General features: G+C 40.9%; 2 protein-coding genes across 4 annotated transcripts; one reads left to right on the forward strand and one right to left on the reverse strand.

Moving 5' to 3' along the window:
* Window positions 1-172: 172 nt before the first annotated feature.
* On the reverse strand, window positions 173-13,287 carry chaf1a (chromatin assembly factor 1, subunit A (p150)). The gene is made up of 16 exons (XM_070832843.1): window positions 13,027-13,287; window positions 11,564-11,611; window positions 10,291-10,952; window positions 9,571-9,633; window positions 9,184-9,428; window positions 8,958-9,039; window positions 8,804-8,872; window positions 8,312-8,529; window positions 6,747-6,915; window positions 6,406-6,486; window positions 5,532-5,627; window positions 5,155-5,401; window positions 4,030-4,192; window positions 2,730-3,051; window positions 2,453-2,537; window positions 173-1,453 (listed from the first exon to the last, which is right to left on the reverse strand). Exons 1-16 carry the CDS (start codon window positions 13,088-13,090, stop codon window positions 1,341-1,343), a joined length of 2,727 nt encoding a protein of 908 aa, XP_070688944.1. The 5' UTR covers window positions 13,091-13,287; the 3' UTR covers window positions 173-1,340.
* Window positions 13,288-14,223: 936 nt separating this feature from the next.
* On the forward strand, window positions 14,224-20,280 carry scamp4 (secretory carrier membrane protein 4). Of its 3 annotated transcripts, XM_070832773.1 has the most exons (8): window positions 14,224-14,327; window positions 14,858-14,884; window positions 15,064-15,192; window positions 15,351-15,507; window positions 17,527-17,628; window positions 18,236-18,353; window positions 18,507-18,721; window positions 20,148-20,280. In XM_070832773.1, exons 2-7 carry the CDS (start codon window positions 14,878-14,880, stop codon window positions 18,693-18,695), a joined length of 702 nt encoding a protein of 233 aa, XP_070688874.1. In that variant the 5' UTR covers window positions 14,224-14,327; window positions 14,858-14,877; the 3' UTR covers window positions 18,696-18,721; window positions 20,148-20,280. The 3 variants fall into 3 exon arrangements, with proteins under 3 accessions (XP_070688874.1, XP_070688872.1, XP_070688873.1); XM_070832771.1 differs by having other exon boundaries at window positions 18,507-20,280; XM_070832772.1 differs by having other exon boundaries at window positions 14,247-14,532; window positions 18,507-20,280.
* The last annotated feature ends 346 nt before the right edge of the window (window positions 20,281-20,626 follow it).

A 20,626-nucleotide genomic window follows, 5' to 3' on the forward strand; every position in this document is an offset into this window, starting at 1 on the left:
GCATTTGACACCTCAAATGTGAACATGACTTAAGTAACTGCTCCACCACGTTAATGGTGTTGATCATTCATTCATCATCACCATGTTAATCAAAACACTAATTAGAGGATCAGAATGTAATACGGCGTCTTTTAAAGATGTTTTGATTTATAACAGTCAAATCAACAGCACGTGTAATTCAGCTCAGTGATAACAGACCTAGAGCATTTTATTCAGTGCTCAGTAGATGAGCTGAACATGTGAAATTTATCTACAGGTGAGCAAACAATTTAACACATGTAAATAATGAAGTTTCCAATATCAAAGTAATAATGCTCTTTAAAGAAAAAAAAAAAACAAAATAAAAAATTTCCCTCTACTTAGTACCAAATAGTTGTTTGCAGTAAACTGCAGTGCTCAGATGTGCATATATTCACCTTTAGCTCAGCTTTGTCCGCTGTTGACTGTCAACCATTACTGCGGAGCAGCTTTAGGCACTACAGGAGTCTCAGCCAACACCAGAGATCCTGATAAGAAACATCAGTGAGTCTGTGTTGTCGTCACGCTACCAAAGGTGCCCAGATGAAGTGAGAAATGATTAGAATATAAAAGTGCAGTACTTTTATTCAGGTTTAATGAATTTATCCTGTTCAAGTATTCTTGAAAAAAATACATATACAATACAAATTATAAAACATTGTGACACTGGACCTAACTGTACACGTACAGATCTAGCAACTACTCCAGTGAGTTGTCGGAGTTAGAAATTGCAGAGTAAATGCACAGATGGACTTTCAGCCTCATTTCCCAGCTCTAATTTCCGGTGAACTATATACATTTAGACTAGAGGAAATCCAATAACGTCATGAATTCAAGATTTCAAAAGCGGTAAATAATGCCATTCTTGATGCCTTGAATGCTTCTCATGAAAATTGGGCATTTCCGTTCTGCTCTTCCTCCCTCTGTTCAACCCAATCTGCTGTAGCTAAAGCAGTGCCACAGGAACGTTCACCTCCCAAGTTTAAAGAGGCCAACGGCAAACATGCCTGACCGCCACTTCAATGCAAAATAATCAGACACATAATGAATGGTCACTGGACAAACCTGCCCTCAATAATCAAGTCAGATGCCGATTTTATGCGCAGCTACATTTTCACAGGCAAGATGACTTCTGACTCCTTTACAAAACATTAGGTGAGAGGGGAAGTCATTATACTGAGCAGAGCAGAGCTGTGCCCGAGCGTGGCGCTTCGGCTTGTCTAAGGACTTGATTCTGTCTTGGACGCAGTAGAGTTCAGAACCAGGAGGGAGGAATTTATGAGGGGAAACGGGGTAGCTTGGTGGGAGGAGACGGCCCGTCCTCAGGCAGTGGCGAGTGTAGGAGCAGCGCTGGCCACAGGGAGAGCAGCTGTGCCTGAGGGGGTGACCTCCATCAGACAGTCTCCCTCACTGGACGAGTTCTCTCTAGTTGGGCCTGCAGAGTAACATTTAATGAGGTTTCAGTTAGATTATGAAATACAGCTGAGGCATCCATTTGAGCTTTTAAGAGTTTAAAAGGTGCCTAAAATACACAGGGAACTTTACAAGGAGTGTTTTAACTCCAATTAGCTGTGTCCACACTTTAATAAAGACTAACGGACAGGGGAGGCGATCAGCTTAGCCAGCACTTTAGCCAGAGACACTCAGCACAGATAAACTACTCAATGTTATATTTTGATTTGTGAATGGATTAAACAAATGAGATATGCGTTACTTAGTAAACATAATGTGTGCAGGTGGCCAGATATTTAGCTTTGGACAGAGCTTCTTCATACTAAGCTTGGCTAATTACCCCCTGGCTCCAATTTGATGATGCATCAGTTTTCTCATCCAATGCCCACTTCTGAGCTCCATTTGGGTGAAAGGGCATGTAGGTGGTTCAGGGACTTTAGTGTGGCGGTTTGGTTTGTACTTGACTCTTCATGATGCACTTGTATAAACATTTGTTTCTTTTCTTCTCTCAGTTTTGAAACCACCTCCCAACAGGAGTTCGCTAAACTAATCAGCTTGCTTGACACATAAGTCCACACAACACATTGAGATCTTAGAGTAGTACACATTGGCTCCTCAGCAATCCTCGGTTAGCCAAATCATGCTTCTGTGTGCATGTTCAAAGAGATGTTTGCATGCATCTTTGCAGAAGCACCATTCAAGCTCTCAGAAAGAAAGCAAAGGATTTGCAACTATTGCTGTTTAACTGTTCAAATTAGGTGTTGTCAACACTGATATATCTGTAATAAGAAAATCTGTCTAAATGTGTTTTGTATGTGTTTAACTGTAGAGGGTAAAGCCGATTACGTGGGCCAGTGTCCCATTCTGTCACCTGAGCTGGTTTAAATAATATGTGCTTGCGCAAAAATTAAAATGGTTTGAATCTTGGAGTCAACATCAAAAGCTGACAGTGACAGCTTCTAATTCCTCCTGTTCAACTCACCACTCTGTGTTGTGGTGATGACACAGTCTTCCTCATCGTCATCCTCAGTGTCAGCTTGAAAACCATCTGCCTCCATTGCTTCCGTCTGGCAAGTACAAGGATTTAAGTATTTAAGGTAAATGCAGTAATTGGCTATAATCAGCATGTCAAAAACAGCACATTTTTAATGGGATGATCATCTTTAGATACCAAAAACGGCAACGAGTAAGAACATGAACTGACATGTTGCACTGAAGCGTGCATGGGAATTTGAGAATCTATTTGAGTGTTTCTCTACCTGCTCGGGGTCAGTACATCTCCTCATGAACTTGGTGATGGACATGCTGCCTGTGCTCTTCCTTTTGTTGGACGATGAAGACGTGGTGGAGGAGGTCTGGGGTGTAGTCGGAGAGTTTCCCTGAGAGCCTGTGGCTGCCTGGGGTTCTTCACGGGACTCTTCTCGAGCTCCCGCGGTGAGGTAGGTCCACTGGCAGGGCACGGGGAGATCCTCCTGCCCTAAACGGGATAGGACCTCTGTGTGCACATACCAGCAGCAACGTCTGTAGGTGGAGCGCTTCTCATAAACAGCATTGTTCTTGATGAGGCGCTTCACCTGTATTCTGATGACAAAAAGGAAGGAAAAAAGGTTTTACATTTTTGAAATTACATAAAACTAGAAAGATTTATCTGTAAATAACCTGTACAGTGACTCATTGAAGCTAGTTATTTGAAAGGCTTCACTTTACTGTCTTTGTGCTTAGTGTATGTCTCTTTTTGTTGTGCAAGTTCTGATTGTGTGACGAAGAAACACAATTTCCTTCCCCTGTGTATGTTTATTCTACCTTGAATAAGAGGTAGGGTTGGCTACCGAACATCTGATACTTTTATGGCACCAACTAAATTGCTTCCATACACAAGTATGAAAAAATGTCTTTCTGTACCTGAGAGAGTAAGTCTCATCAATGTTTGACAGTCAATAAGCATGCAGCATGGTAGGACCAAGAAGATTTACTGAGGAAGAGGAACATAGCTCATTCATATCGCTGCTGGTCTGTGTTGCATACTACCCTGGCTGGGTGTGCTGCTCATTGTGTTCACTGGTTATGTTGTGCCCACCCTCTGGTTGCTCCGAGGAGTATTATGCAGCTCAATGTCGTCTGGTAATCTGAAGTTTCCTAGTCTGATACCGGCTTTTATAGGCTTATATTTACTGATATTATGGTAATAGACAACTTGAAGTGGTTGTGGTAAACAGGTTTATTTTTTGTGTAAAACCGCTTTGAATGTAAAAATCCAAGCATTGAAACACACAACTAAAGTTAAACCACATTGTAGGCTTATATTATTTAGGTTATAAAACTACATTAAGTGTGCAAAAATGCCATGGATCTGAAAAATAAAATGAAACATTTGTATCATAATGTGTAATACAATTTTGTTAAAATGGATTTTATAAAATTGGAATCAAAATAAGTATCGTTCGGGAACTGGTCAAAGTCAAGGTATCGCTACTGGTATCAATGAATGATACCCAGTCCTGTTGGTAGCAAAAGATCATTAACATCAAGATATAGATGATATCAAATATTGTGTTTTACCTGGTGGGAATGTTTTCCGCTGAGCTCTGAGGGCTGGACAGTTCAGGCGGTGATGATGAGGATGAGGAGGAGGTCCGCTGACGACAATACTCCTGAAACTCTGTGATGATGACTTTGTTACTGTTGAGATTGCCGTGCAGCAGAGGCAGCAGCTGTGGGAGTACTGTTGGAGAAAAGAGCATTAATGATTGTTTAAAGTGCATCATTAACTCCTAAATAAGACAAAGTTGATGTCATTTAGTAAACCGATATCCACAGAAATATAGTTTGATTCTGCCATAGAAGGGCTTTTTTTTTTTTTTTACATTCAAAAAAAAAAAAAAAAAATGAAATGGCTTGATTTATGTTATCATTTAACAGGGACAATGGACAGTCACTGTTTTATCCGCAGCTCATTTTGATCCCTGATACTTGCTTGATACCAACAACTGTAAGTAAACTCGGCTTACTTATAGAAATGAGGGACAATTTAGACGGGGATACTTGGAAATTAGAATCATTAATTGTGTGCTAATAGTTAATGTAATTGTGATATTCTTCTCGCCCAATTTTAGCATACAGTACATATAATGATGGTAGCACACCATCTATGAAATGTATAGCACTGTAATGCACAGGATTTCACTACATGTTACAAAACAATTCAAGATCCATGATGACAAACTAGCTAACCCTTTCTTAAGACACCAAATACCTTAATCACAAAATGTTCAGACTCAGCATTTATCATCACGTCTAAATTGTTAATATAAATGCAGTTTTGAAAAAGCTAAAGTTTGCAGAATTTATGCCTGTGTGAGATGCAAGTAAATGTAAGGGACGTCTCATTTTAAATATACAATTGATCGTGTAGATGAAACACCAGATTATATTGGAAATTAAGCATTTGAAAAACTTTGTAGGAACCCTGAAAAATGTCTGAAAAACAATTTCTGACACTGTAAGGTTTAGTTCTCCATCTGCTGGAGAAGAGGCAGACAAGCAACAGGCCGCTACTCTCAGTCAAACAGCACCATAAAGATGACTGCCGACTCAGTTTGCCAGGTCCCTAAGTGAACAACACATATAGAAAGGCTGTTCTCAAACTTTAATCCATATGTCCGAGTAATGACACTTCACACTTACATTGTGCTTCCCTCTGTCGATGGGACTGCTCCTCTGTGCCGGGGCTGGAGTCTGCCTTGGGTAAAGGCTCGACCAAACACACAGCATAAGGTTGGAAGAGCTGCAAACCAGGTCCTTCTCCCTCCCAGACGCAGCCCTTCACCACCGGATCCAGCACCTTCATCTTCTTCTTGGTGGACATCAGCTCGTCCCACTCCCTTGCTTTCAGTTTCTGTCGTAGTTTCTGTTTCTCCAGGTCACCGCCCTCCTGGGGAGTTGCATGTGAGTTAATAGTGGTGCAAACGGGAAGCAGGAAAACAACCAACTCCTGTCTGACAGATTAAGGACACAAATTAGAATTTATTGAAAAACCGCCAACATTGCAACTCCCTTCATACCTCTTCTTCTGGAACCCCCTCATCATCTGAAAGGTAGCCATGAGGAACAAAGAAGCCATCGTCATCATCATCTTCACCTCCCTCCTCCTCGTCTTCCTGAAAATGATCAACAGTTCAGTAGAATTATCATCATCTCATTGTTCATACAACTTTCCATGTTCGGAAGACACAAGATGAATATGACGTATGCTTTTTTTTAGTTTTTGCTTATTAAAGTTCAGGAAATTAAAGCCCATTGCCTTCCATGCTTTTAACACATTCAGAAAACACACTCAAACTACACTTATTGAAGTGCTTTGGTTATTCAGATATTGATTCATTCAATCTGTGTGCTTACTGTGTGATAGATTCTGACAAAGGTAAACTAAAAAAACATGCATAGGATGCAACAGAAAACTAATTTACAGTTTACATTTCATACTTTAGGGCACCGTTTCAATCTCAGAACAATTATGAAAAAAAATTAGAATATGAACGTTTAATTGCCTTTTTGTTTATTTTGGAGATGCAAACAGACTGTTTCTAAAACTGTTTTTGGTGCGTTTAAAAAAAAAAAAAAGTCAGCAGCCAAAAAACAACCTTTTCAATGGACAAACCGAATTCTCACTATGCTTTTCAACATGACCATGTTTGCCTGTTGCTTTTTATGGTGCACTCAGAAAAATGGAAGCCAGTGAACAGGTGGGAAATCAATTGAAAAGTGTATGCTTTAGTTGACAATAATGCCAATAACAAGGTATTTATTGATGTGTGGATACATACAGATAGTTTTGCATGTTTTATGATTAATACTGGACATTGATGTACACGACATAAACAGAGAAAAGTTTAGAATAGGAATGTTAATAGTTTTTCACCCTCCAGTGAAACTCACCCCTTCACTGTGCGACAGAGATTCTCCTGGTTCCTCTTCCTCCCATTCTTCATCACTGTCCACCTCATAATCTAACAAATCCTGTGGAGACAGAACACAAATAAAAAAAAAAATACTTGAAAAATACTATTTCAAAATACTTAGGCAAGCCCTTAAAAGTATAGTTATGCAATCCGAGTTCTCAGCTGGTACAGATGTCTGGGTTACATTTAAACACATTCAAATATAATCCATTTGATCTACTGTTAAAAAGGTCGGTGAAGCTTAGTGTCATTGAGACCTCTTACTTGTAGGGTGACAAGACAACTGAACGGACTGGTGCCTTTGCAAAACGCTCTTACCTTGTCTTGTATGAGGGGGCAGCGAGGAGAGATGTGTGAACTCTTCTTACTCCAGGTGCCCCAATAAGCTGGACGGTAGTTTTCATGGAACTGCAGCAGCTTCATGTGTCCGTAACGTTGACGATCCGGCACACCGTCCGGTTTAGGCCCTTCCACTGTTATGCACTCTCTGAGAAAAAATTACACATAGAGGAAGATGAGACCAGAAAGCTACAGGAAAATTGATTTCACATAGTTTTTCTCCAAACATTTAGTTGATATACATATGATGTACTGCACAAAGCATCTGAAGTTATACAAAACAATAAATAACCATTGGGATTGCTATGAAAACACACCAACCAGGGCAGCCAGGTGAGCTTTTAACAAAATGCACAGAAAATGTCCCACAGAGGACTCGCCACAAGAAACACAGCACATAGCCGAATGGAAAATTTGTTTGGTAAAATATATGTGAATAACCAATCAAAAATCAGTGGAAATTGATACTTTGTTTAGAAATTGTTGTTGAGCTTCAGAAAACACACATGGAGGCAGTAGCACCACAACCTGCATTTCTAGCACAATATGATGACTATGATTGGCTGTGGTTTCAGAGACGGACAAACATTTAGTTAGTTAGGGAAGTCTTTCCAGCTGCCATAAGGACACATGGAGACACGGCGAGTGCAGAATCAGCTCTGATCACTGCTACTAACAGTAGCTCAGCACTGTTCATAAATTCCAGTATCTGAATCTAACAGCAATGTTTCTACAACACAAACTGTGTCTGTCCGATGTATCAGACAGGTTTAGCTTGACAGTGTGTCTATCGTTGTGAGGTTGATGCACTGTTATTGCCTTGTTGTCCTTTATATGTTGCTGAGGTCCTATACAAATAAATTTGCCTTAATATGCACACAATTTCAAAAACCTTCAGCAAAATTTCCATGAGCATTAAACAGGACAGTGTATGAACGACAACACTTGTTAAGAATTGAACTGACTTATGATGGTATTTTCTTAGTTAATATAATAGCACTATACATCATTTTTTAAAGCTTGTATGTGGAAATCCTACAAGAATAGGCTTACAGGGTTTAATGTTAAAAAACAAAAAACAAAAAAAAACACAGTTCTTTTCTCATACTAGACACGGCTGCTGCACCCGTGTTCAGCATCTGTCTGCAAGCTCAGTTTAAAAAGAACAGAACAATCTGAGCTTTGTGTGACCAGGAGCTGGTGTTAGTGAGGAAAAACAATGGACGACAGCATAGTGGACCGAGGAGGTCTTCAGTGGGCTCGGACAGTCGGCCTGCAGAAGGGCTGTCAAATGTTCTATAGATCCCCTTATAACAGCATAAGGGGAGCAAAATCTCAACAGTGCGTTTTCACACACATTTACTGAAAAATGGAGCAAGAGAATAATAGTCTCATAGTTTGGCAGTCGTAAAAGGACACTGGCAACATAAATATGGTGAGAAGACATTAAAAGTGCATACTTTGACTGTGATGTGTGGATTAGATCCATGAACCATGGGGAAACAGAGTACGCAAATTAGGATTATCACTACTGTCAGTCTCACCTGAGTGAGTCGGTATGTCTGGGTTTGGTGGGTCCTGACTGGCGGGGTTTTTGCCCGATCCAGTCTTTCAGTGCATTCAAGTTATCAGCTGGGTTCGTCAAACAACGGTCGAGTTCCTCCAGAGCCGAGTCCTCACACTGGACCCGACACAGAGGTGCTAAAAACACATTTTCTTTTATCTCAAAGGGGGCAAACTTCCCACATGCAGCTGCAAGCGTCTGAAAAAGAGAAAAACAAGTTGCAGTTACATTGTTTGTACGTATTAATTCAGCTGTCTTACAGGGGATGTGTTGCAACTCAAACTTTATATCTTTTACCCTAAAGTTGATTATGCACAAGTCAAGCTAACCTTCGAGGCAAGAATAGTGCTCCAATGAGCACTGTAGTTATGACCAAAACTGTGCATAGAGGCATAAACCCACCCGAATAACCAAAAACCTCAAGTGAAACCAACTTCCAATTTTTCTGTTATAATGTGTGATATCTACCAACCTTTGGAGCTTGTTGGATCTTGGGTTTTTGTAGAAACCGTGTAATCTCTGCTTTCTCAGCTTTAAGGCGCTGTGAACAGATACACATCTGTCAGACTATTCAGTAAAACGGTTAATTACACATCTGGAACAAGAAGTCCTCAATTTAAACTTACATCCTTTTCTTCTTTCAACCGTTTCTCCTCTTCCTTAATTCTCTTCTCCTCTTCTTTCCTCCGTTTTTCTTCAAGTTTCGCCCTGAGGCAAGATAAAAGCAAAACATTTAGCACTCAAAGATCAATGTGTCTTCACTTTCTTCCACCCCAATGCTGACATATGGAGCTGACATTACATTCAAACGGTCAGGTCTTGACATTAGCGTAAGGACTTTGCATGACTCACTCTAGCTTTGATTTCCGTTGCTCCTCTTTTGCCTTTAACTTCTCTGCCCTTTCCCGCTCCTCCTTTTCTTTTTTCTCTCGCTTCTCTCGCTCATCTTTTTCTTTTTTTTCTCGTTTTTCTCTTTCTTTCTCCTCCTTTTGCCTGCGAGCCTCTTCTCTCTTTTTCTCCTTTGCTGCTTTAGCTGCTTCCCTCTGGCGTTCTTTCTCCTGGCGCAGCCGAAGCCTCTCCTCTTGTTCTTGTAAGCTCTACAATTACAGAAGTTCAGTTAGTTTTTCTCTTCTACCGAGCAACGGTTTTAATAAATGACAACACGGGTGAGAAATGCAACACAAAACAAATCCGGTTGTGTTTGAGGCCGTGTTTTTAAACTAACATCAAACTTCCCACCTTCAGTGAGCGTCTTTTGATCTTTTTCTCATCTGCTGGTATCTTGGGGGTGGTCTTTGGCTCCTGTGAGGTTAGGGAAAAACAAAATAAGTTATGTAGTCATTGTTGTATTTGCACAAATCATTGCAATAATATTGCTACTGTGCTATATTTTGAACTGAGATTTTGATTACCTCAACAGTGAGGTGTTTTCAAAAATGCTCTTGCGTGTGAATGTCTACAGTATGTGAAAGCACTGAGACATCATGAAAACGCTGTCAGTTTATCAGTAGAAGTATTTATCCGAATTAAGAGATATTCAATTTTATCAATATTGGGAATGTCTAATGTGATTAGAGTGGTGGGAAAATAATCTACATTATTCTTAATTATGTGTTTAATTAACTGTTATGCCTTTGTATAAGTAAATAAAGAATGATCAATTCATCATGATATAAATTCGATCAAAAGTATAAAGCAAATGCCAAACAAAATGTCTCTAATCACTAAACCACTGACAGCTTATTGCTTAAAAAAACTACTTTCATCACAGTTTGTATTGCCAATTCTGCTGGATTTTGTTATAAATTATTTGTTGTTTGGTTTTAGTGTAATGTCCACTAATCTCCAAATAAACCCTTTGAAATACTGGTTGATTAATAGTGTTTGATATTGCATCAGTTAATACCAAGCAGCCATACATGGGATTAAATAAAAACAAGCAATGGGAGATGTACATACTGTAGGTGTAGTAGTGGGCGTAGGGTCATCAGTCCTGGACTTCTCTGGTGAGCTCTCGGATGTGGAGCTGACTGATGAAGCTGACAGCATGGACCTGTTTCCTAAACTGGAAACGTTTCCTGACTCATCGTGCTCCTCTGGCTCACTTTCAGAATCCTGCGTTGTGTCAAGCTGCGAGATAGATGCTGTATGATCTCCATCTTCTTCTTCTTCCTCATCATCATCATCATCATCATCATCCTCTTCTTCTTCTTCAGCTGTGTTGACCACTGTGCAGTCTGAAGTGTGCATCTCAGGAGTGCTGGGTTTCCCAGAAGAGGCAGTTTTGTCTTTGCCCTGATGCTTGTCTTTTGTTGTGAGGCAGGCGGAGGCAGGAGCAGGTGAAACAAGGCGCTTTACGGGAGATAAACTGTTGTCCGAGGTTAGATCTATAACCATGTTTTCATCTGAGGGGGCAGGGCGTCTACGGCTGAGGAAGCCATCAAGTGGCCCGCGACCATTAACCAGGGGTGGTCCACTGTGCACAGGGTGCGCAGAGGACTCATTCTCGTTTTCATTCTGCCTGTCTGAGACTCCTGGTTCAGGGCACGCATGTGCACAGGGGCGTTTAGGTGGCTGGTTCTCTTTAGGTTCAGGGTTCAGGCGCTTGAATGGGAGACGAGCTGCAGGCAGAATTAAAAAAAAAAAAAAAAAACTCTTAGTCACAATAATGGCTGTTGTGTAGTATCTGTACGCATAATGAACAACAGATGATGGAACTATCACAAACAATACAGTCTCAAACAAAAAATAATCTATGATGTTTTTAATATATTAATGAAGCGACTTGTCAGTGTAAATATTTGTAAAAATTCATGAACGTATAAATTGATAGACCACATAATGTCAGTGACAACAGGCTTGGTTTGAAAAATTCAAGTCTTATTAGTGTAGACAGCAACTATAACCATATGACTGAGTTTTAACTTGTAAAGATCTTAAGCGTATTATTAAGGTTGATAGTCCCATAATTTGAGTTTGTGCTGTTCAGTTCATATAATGCCAGACAGAATTGGGATCTTTTCAAAAAAATATGTAAAACTGGGCAATAATCAAGAGAGAAGCAGCAATACATAAAATGTCCAGCAATCATTAATAGGTGCTGTAAAAGACATTAAAATGATCAATCCTTGATGCTAGATCATCATTTCTTGTATGTGGTTATGTCTTATTCTCATAATCTTTCAACAGTGTCATAAACTCTTGAAAATTAAAAATTACATGTTGTATTTACCTTGAATAAGTTTCTTGTTGGCATTGCTACTTGACTTACAATCCATGCCTGAAAAGAACAAAGAAGACAAGTACATCAGGAAATGATTGCACAAAAAATCTCACTTCACAATAGGAATATTAACACTGGTCACAGAAAATCCACTTGTTACAACTGTGGACAAGATAACTGCTGTGAAGCGTTTTGTATCTGATGAAAAAAAATCGCAGACCTAAAATCACAACCACTACAAATAAATCTTTAAGTATTTAACTTATTTCAATCACTACATTTGAACTAACAACAGCCCAGTCACGCATCTAACATTTAAAGTCTTAACATCTCTGCGCTGCCACTTTTTTTTTTTTTTTTTTATTGTAAGGACTCCGCTTGCAGCAGCGTAACATTAGTTTACTCCTGAAACAGCCACATGTCAGTGCAGCTAATGTGCTGTGGAGCCTTAAACCCCGTCACTGCATAATAATGTGAAAGTCTACCGAAGAGCTAAAACCCAGCGAGAGTGCTGTTGTTTAAGGTTATGTATTAAATCGCAACGTCGATGTGCTAACGTGACAGTGCTACAATGAGTGTAATGGTTGTGTTTGGTTTGCTCTCCCGCCAACCGGTGTATCAGTCGGGGCTGCAGGCCCAGTCCTGGCCGCAGGACAGGCACCTCACGGGGCTGTCAGGCGAAGGGTTAGTGTCCAGCCACAAGACCGACAACTTAGCCACTGGAGACAGTTGTTTGCTAGTAAGGTACTATAGCCACACGAAACGTATGTTTGTGAGAGAACGAAGACCCCGGAGCTGCTGTGCAGTTTCACCTGTGAGATCAGCTTTCCTGTGAGGTGCTAACGTCGACCAGCTCACAGATGCTAATGTGGCTAGCTTGTCTGCTAACCTAATAAAACTAGCAGCTTTGCTAGGCACCTCGGGAAGAGCTCTGACCAAAGCATCGGTAACACAGCTAACCGTGTAGCCACTAGTTAAACAAGCTAAGGGCTTTGGTGGCAACTTAGTTTTCCAGTGTGGTGATCTGAGGAGGTTTGAGCTCCAACTTTAACGTGAAGTTACTGTTTCTCATCTGACGGTAAAGTCACCAAATTGGCGTCACGTAACATGATAACACTGTTAGCAATGCTGGGTATCAAGTTAGCTGTACACAGCTAGCTTTAATGTTTGCAAAGCTAGCCGTAGGTTTTATACGTGTGTGTGTGTATATATATATATGTATAAAATCAGCTGAAGTCTGCCTCTTAACAATGAAAATAGCCAGCTGGTGTGGTTTTGGTTAGACGATGTTGCTAGCGTTTACGCTGACTAACATTAATACATCAACACAAACACGTTTAACTTAAGTTTGTCACCGTTTTGGGGACACTACATTGTACTGGTGGATCTACAGTGCGTCCATATCAGAACAGTAGACTTTTTGGCAAGTTGGTGGACCCATTTGTCAGCTTTTTAGACCTGGTTTACATTACCTCTTCTGTCGGGAGTCGTTGCTGCCAGATGTCCGTCCACTGGTGGGTTTTCCGCCGCCAACATCCCAACCACTAACCCGGGGCTCCTCTCGTTTGAGATATTCTCCGACAAAACTACGGCACAGGTTGCGTAAACACCCACAAATGCCCCCGATAGCGTACCAAATACTATGCTGCTATTTAAAGGACATGTATTTCGAATTTACTTCACATAAAACATGAGACATCCTCTTTCCGCATTTCCCTCATACTCCCTGCTGCCTGCCTCGCGCTCCTCAGTTGGAATTGGCGGGAGTGTGTCACTGGCATCAACAGCCGTCGCTGATTGGTCAACGCGGAGTCACTGATCGCTGCTGGGGGCGTTTGTTTTGTGCACCGCCGATGCACGATTGGTCGGTGTTTTGTGTAGTGAAGCGTTTGCGGGGGTTGTAATTGCAATATAGTGGTGTGATTCTTGAATGGTTCACCGTAAAGACGACCTTCTGTGAGCTTATTTAACTCAGTGGTCTAAATCTTTGCATCTTTTTTTTAGATAAACTACTATCCACCCTGTTCGGGACACCCTCCACTATAAACCGAGAGATGTCAGAGGTATCTCAGAGGACACGCCTCCTGGCTCATGTTTTGGGCTTTGTGATTGGCTGCGGAGTTTGACTTGCAGAAGTCAGGGTTGCCATGTTGTGGGGTCGTGAAATGAAAGAAAAGAGTCCGGATAAAGTCTGATGAGACTGGTGCTCTCTGGCTGGTAGTTTACTCAGCCATGCTTATCATGAATTAAGCACAGCACCCAACATTCCCAACACATTTATACAAGGATTTGTTCAAATACAAGCTTTCATAACGTTACGTTTTGAAAGACTACTTCATAGTTTCTCGCTCACTGCCATAACTTTCCGTTTCGTTGGTACCTCAGATAAAGTTGTTAAATGCTAATAAAAAAAAAAAAGGGTCACACTGCTCTGTGCTGCAAATTGGTGAGAGCCGGTCCCAACTTGTTTACAGACTTGGGGGCTTACCGCTGTCTGTAATTGCATGGGTGGGATATACAGTCTATGGGTTTGATGCGTTTGAACGGGAGTCACGTTTGAGTCACGCGTTTCCCGTTTACCGCTCACACGGATCCTGGGAGTTGTGGTTCTCCAGCCCCCCGAGCGTGCTGATTATAAACAGTTCGGAACTACAAGTCCAACGGTGCCGCGCAGCCGCAGTGTGTGTTCGATGGGGTCGAAAAAGCGCATCCTGGATGATTCCCGGACCCCTGCAGTTGTCGACGGAAACGTGAGGAGATAAACGTTATCCCGGTAATATCAACACATCTACGTTACGCTGTAGGTCGACTTGTTAGCTTTAGGGGTCGTTTCAGTCTTTGTCAGCTGCCAGCCAGTCAGTCAAATGAAGCTACGACGGTAGTTAAAGAGACACCAAGCTCGTCTCTGCCGCTGTTGGACTGCTGAGCTGCCTAACATTACGCTTCAGCTGCTGTCCACTGTGTCCTACCACACATAGGTAAACACATGGTAACTTCTCATAGCTGTGGTGGGAAAGAAAAGTGGAGAAATTCACGTTTTTGTGTTGATGTCGACTAGCTTAATGGTTTAACTGAAGTTGCAACTTGTGCAGCCGGCAGAGTGAAAGTTACCTGATAACATTTTAACTGTTGAGGTTAACATTAGCATGTAAAATATGACCAACGTTAGCAATGCTCTTTAGCCATGGAGCAAAATAAAAACGACTAGTAAGGGGACTAGTTTATATACACAGTAAATAGACAGGGGTGTTATCAAAGTAGGAGTAGTAACTGCTTATTTCTCTCTCTGTTTCTATTATCCAGGAAAGAATTGGGATTTCAAAATGGCAGGTTTGTCACTTAAACATTTTATCTATCTATCTATCTATCTATCTATCTATCTATCTATCTATCTATCTATCTATCTATCTATCCAGTCACAGTTACTCCCCCACCCCTCATGTTGTGAAATACTCAAATGTAAAATATTGAGAAAATCTATTATGATGACACTTTGCTTCTTGTTTCAGAGCGGGTGAATAACTTTCCTCCCCTGCCTCAGTTCCTGAAAATAAAGCCATGCTTTTACCAAAACATTGAAGAGGAAATTCCTGCACCCCACCAGCAGTTGGTGCGCAGAGTCTACACACTTTGGATGAGTGAGTGTGTTTTTTTTCAACATACATTTTCTAACTTTGTGTTCGTCTCTTTCTGGAAGACGAAGATGCATCCTTCCCTCTACTGTTAAATTTAAAGGATAAAAATCACTGCCCTTCCTCTTTTTTCCCCCCCCTTTTCTCTCCTCTGTTCTCTGCAGTGTATTCAGGCACGCTGTGCATAAATGTGATCTCATGTATTGCTTGGTGGGCTGGGGGTGGATATGCCGCCAACTTTGGCTACTCCCTACTCTGGCTCATCCTCTTCAGCCCTTGCAGTTACACCTGCTGGTTCAGACCACTCTACAAAGCCTTCAGGTTAGTTGCTATCTGGTAAATCATCTTAACTTCAACTTCCACTTCAGTTTATTTAAAGTGCACATCATCCAAAGAGTCTCTGCACAAGGCACATGTCGGCCAGCGGCAGAATCCCAAACATGCAGGTAGGAATGATGACAATATAACAACAGAATTGAGGTAACTGGTTATCAGGGGGAAAGAGTTGAAGTGAAACAAGAAGGCGTCATGGCACAGAGGAAAAAAGATGGCCTTTAAACCTGGAAATGTATGACGTAGCCAGTCCACTTAAAGCCTTGTAAGACAGGAGGATTTTGACTTGTACTGGTAGCCAATACGGAGAGATGGGGAAGTGTTTTATGAGACTCTGGCATCTGTTTTTTAAGTCAAATTAAGACTTTTGTTGTTGACATGGGTGGGTAAGAGAAAAGAAGATGGCAGTCATTGATTCTGGGTATTATAAAAGTGTCTACATGGATTTTAGTGTCTCATTTGGGGAAAAAATGGCTAAGGTGTGGAACTGAAAGAATGAACTGACTGAATGGCTCTGAGAAATTGTATGATCACGATTTATCGAAAAATCCATGAAAACTGATCTACGTTCGGCTGGAACAGCAAACAACATTGTGGTCCTCTGGTTGTTCAGATATAGGAAGTTGCAAATGTCAGGTTCAGAATCTGAGGAAAAAGAGACGGCCTGAGCAGTAATCTCCCCTCTAACCGGCTCAGTCTTGTTGTTAAAGTTGTTAATACCCTCGGCTGTAAAATTGGAAGCCTGTGTGGGCAGGCGGGTTTTTATAGAGGTCATCAATAGTGTTGGATAAAAATCTGTTGCTGTTTCTTTTGATATCGGATCACATTAGAAGTTTGTAGGGAGACTGAACTGGATCAGATAGTGATCCGTTAATGACGGAGATGAAGACCATCCGATAGCCCAGACACAGGAAGACCACAGAGAGGAAGTAGGTCAGTGATGAGGGTTCAGAGACAAACTGAGAAAATGTGAGTGGTTCGGTGACGGTGAAAGCTTTATTTATCACATTAGGCGTGTCGTTGAAATTAGTATTAAAAATCGGCAATTATAATGATGCGGTCAGCAAAAGTCACAAAATCTGATGAGAGTTTTGGTTCCAATTAGATTTACAAAAGTTTTAATTCTTCTCTTGTCTGCCGTAGCTTGTGATGCCAGTTATAAAATGTTTTTGTATCCAATTGCGGGCTGTTAGGAAACGTCACACACCTATGAGCTAAAAGTGGGATTGTTTAGACCGTGGATTGTGTGCACAGCAGCATCAAGCCTCTTACAAGCTCTCTCACTACTGCTGCTGTGGGGGCTCATCGGCTCATAATAGTAAGTGTCATTTTGAACAAAAACTAGAAGGAGCTTGGTGGAAATTTTACAGTGTAATGAGATTACACAAGATTGCCTTTGTGAATTTTATTAAAGGATCAGCAGGAAAATATAACAATGGTCTCGGCTGAGAGGAGCCAGACATTTATCATACACTCAAGGTCACATTGTAAGGCTAATTAAAAAGTTTGCATATTTAATATACACTCTGGACTGTGATGCTACAACCTGATCGGAAACCAGCGGGCAGATAAGACACCGTATCCCCAACCTCCTCTGAGAGAAAACTCAGTCATAGTTCAAACAGGTTATTGATTCAAACACATTATTAAAGGCAGGGTAGAATTAGAAATAAGTATTGATTAAACATGATAAATTGACCTGGATCCAGACAGGCTTTATTTATTCCAATATATCATTAGGACTGTGAATTAGCAGCATAATGCTAATGAGTATTGGAGAAGGTGTGATATAATAATAAATACTTCTAAGCCACACCATACATCGCACTTTCATACTTTAGACAATATGATTATGAAATGTGTGTGAAAAGAAGTTGTTTTGTATCCACATGTCGACAACTAGTCGGAGGAAGTAACTTTGCAACGAAAATAGAGCAACTTTTGGTGCATTTGTTTTCTTCTGTTTCATCCCTTTGTATTCTCTCTCTCTTCCCACGTTGTTCATAGGGCGGACAGCTCGTTCAACTTCATGGCCTTCTTCCTCATCTTCTTCCTGCAGTGTGTCTTGGCCCTCATCCAGACTATAGGCATCTCTGGCTGGGGAACTTGGTGAGTTGAACCAAACCAGCTTTGAAGACTGAGCGTGTGTTTGTCTGCCAGTTTTTTTTACCAGAGATTGAGTCATGAGGGCTTATGTCAATTGATCAGGGAGGCAGCTGGAGAACTTGCATTTTCAAATGTCTGTTCAAAATATGACGCTAAGATGGATTTAACACCAAAGTAAAACCATTAAGCTAACGCATGATGAGGTCGACTTGGGTAATTATACACTGTAATAATAACTACTAGCAGTTATTTTAGGATATGATATATCCTTTTTTGGACTGGTTTTCTCTTCCACATTGCACTTTTTTAAAGGCCACATGAAACTTTTATTTTTATTTTTTTTTATTCATCACATTAGACGTAATTTTTATGTCCAGTAACTGAACACCTGCTTGTGACAGTAACACTGTTGACTCATGACGCAACGTGTCGTGTGAAGTCAGTTTTACACCGATCATCACTTTGCTGTTTTGTTACCACATCTGTTTCCTCACTGCTTTATGGCTTGTTGGTAACTTTGGATATTTGTATCAAATCCACTTTTCTAATTGCCTTGTGTATGATGCACTAACCCGTACTACTCCATCTCACTCTCACCAACACACCAAAGCGGCTGGATTGCGACAGTGATGTTTTTCAGCACAAATGTGGGCTCCGCTATAGTGATGCTTATCACATCTCTGCTCTTCACACTGGTGACTGCTTTAATGGTACTCGTTCTCATTAAGGTGAGTGGACACATATGCGGAAAAAGCACACAAACTTGCATTTAGTTTTTGTCACTTGTGTGTGTGTGTGTGTGTATATATAAGCCCACACAGACACTTAAACAGAAGCAAATACACACTACAAAATCCCCCTGTTTCTTTTTTCCGTGGCAGGTGCACAGACTGTACCGTGGTGGTGGCGGTAGCTTGGAGCGCGCTCAGGAAGAGTGGAGCACCGGGATGTGGAAGAGCGCACCGGTGAGGGAAGCGGGGTTCAACGCCGTGGCTCAGACGGCCCAGGGCCCGAGCTTGCCTGAGTACCCTGCCGCAGTGCCAAGCTATCCCGACAACAGTCACTGGTGATGGCTCAGAGTCACCTCTAGATGGAGGCAGGTAGCCGGCCATTTCTGTGGTGCACGAGAAAGCCCTTCAAAGCACTACATCATTTCACCCTTACATGACAAAATACACAAGGCATATTTTTGAACAAGAGGACAGGATTGCTGTTATAAGTTTTATCAAAGAGTTTTGTCACCAAAGCTCATTGAAGCCCGACCTTTGTAGTGGAGGGTTATCCTCAAAAAAACACCATTCCATTTCAACCCTGTTTACACATAGTTTATTAAAATGAATGACAAAGTACTACAATGTTATGCTCAAAAGAAATTTGCTTGTTGCAAATATGCGATTGGAAACTCCAAACGAGAGTGAACTGTTTCAGGATAGCAGAACGTGAGGGACGTGTGCCTTATGGACCTTTATGGCAGAATTGTTTTATGTATTGCCACATCTGCATGCTAGAAATCATAGTATGCTGAAGAGCAGGTTTTTTTCTTTCTTTTGCAACAAGAGTGTGTCTGCAAACTGCACGATTTTTACCTGGTTGAATTCTTCTCTGTGTATTGTGTGTATTCTGGCTGGAGTTGAGTTTATATTTGATACATCGTGCTTTCTCCATGCTTGCCTGCTTTGGCTGCGATTTCTTGAAATACGCCTTAATATTGCGTGCAGTCTTTGCATGTGAAAAATATCTCGCTTGACTTTTGCCTTAACAAGTGCAGCTTTTTTTGTCAGACTGGGCTTATGCTTCAGTGAAGCAGCGTGCGGAGACAATTCAAAAGTTGTTGATGCGTAATCCTCTTAATTTCTCACCGAGCATTAACGTGCCAAAACACTTGCCTCTTTCCATTATTTTGATAGAAAAAAACAAGTCACACCCAGAGTAGATGTTGTTTTGTACTCCCAGTGTTTCTCTTCTCTAGTTCCAAAGCTACACTGTTTGCTTTTAGTGGTCAGCGTGCTGCTGTGAAAGCACCTTATCAGCTGTTGTCAATGTTCCAGTCACTTTCATTTTCCCCCCAGACAGACGTAGATAAAGTTTTTTTTTTTTTTTTTTTTTTGTGTTCAGTCACTGCAGTGTGTTTGCATGCAGTACATCATGGGAATGAGACTGAGCAGGATTCTGTCATTTAAATTGAAGTGACCTCACGTAAAACCAACACAGACAGACACAAACAATTCAACTGGCCAACTGGAAGAAAAAATGACACAACAAAAGGATCAGCAGAAAAGTGAAATCTTGCATGTAAGTGTAGTCAGTCTGTTTAAACGCAGTCTCTTATTCCAACTATGAACTAGTTTACTGTCATTCTAACAAACCTTTGTAAACCCAATGAATGAGGCTTTTAATGTAACAGTTCAGCTGCTTATTTTGCTCAATGATCGGGTCAAAGCTTATGAGAAGGATACGCACCAGCTGGAAGTGGAAGGTGCCGGCCTCATAGTTTGACTTTTTTTTTTTTTTTCTTGTTACAGAAGTGTCCTTCATGACCTACTGCCAAGAGTAGTACTTTGAGTTTTTCTGTTATTTGATAATTGACTAAATAAAATGTATATGTCAAAGCAACCTTTAAATATTGCAACATTTCAATAAATATTCTTATTCCCACCGCGTCTGCCTGTCCTAGTTTAATGTAAAATCTGAGAAATGGCCACAAACGTACAGAATACAGCCGACCAGGTCTGAGTTTTGCTGTTCATGACTCAGAAGTAGTCCACCCTACAATCCAAACAAGTGTTCAGCAATGTTATCACGTACAGTTTCACACTACAGTGGTTAAGCTTTAGATTTTTTATTTTTTTTTGACAGTCTTTATTGTTGACTTATGTTTTCATATCAGTTGTTGAAAGATGTTCCTCTGTGGCATCAGACAACTTGGTTATCCTTCAATTTTTCAAACAAACTGATTAACTAAAAAAATACAGGCTTCAGTGACTGTTTTTGGATCACTGTT

The sequence above is a fragment of the Pempheris klunzingeri genome, chromosome 6 (genome assembly GCF_042242105.1).
Source record: "Pempheris klunzingeri isolate RE-2024b chromosome 6, fPemKlu1.hap1, whole genome shotgun sequence".
Classification (NCBI taxonomy): Eukaryota; Metazoa; Chordata; class Actinopteri; order Acropomatiformes; family Pempheridae; genus Pempheris; species Pempheris klunzingeri.

Bases quoted from the DNA above. Each gene is read 5' to 3' on its own strand.
- chaf1a (XM_070832843.1), bottom strand. From the start codon at position 13,090: ATGTTGGCGGCGGAAAACCCACCAGTGGACGGACATCTGGCAGCAACG. The intron at 11,612-13,026 runs GTAATGTAAACC...TGTTCTTTTCAG, and splicing joins AACGACTCCCGACAGAAGAG to GCATGGATTGTAAGTCAAGT. The intron at 8,873-8,957 runs GTAAGTTTAAAT...ATCTGTTCACAG, and splicing joins GGTTGAAAGAAGAAAAGGAT to CGCCTTAAAGCTGAGAAAGC.
- scamp4 (XM_070832771.1), top strand. The intron at 15,508-17,526 runs GTTAGTTGCTAT...CGTTGTTCATAG, and splicing joins CCACTCTACAAAGCCTTCAG to GGCGGACAGCTCGTTCAACT. The intron at 17,629-18,235 runs GTGAGTTGAACC...AACACACCAAAG, and splicing joins ATCTCTGGCTGGGGAACTTG to CGGCTGGATTGCGACAGTGA.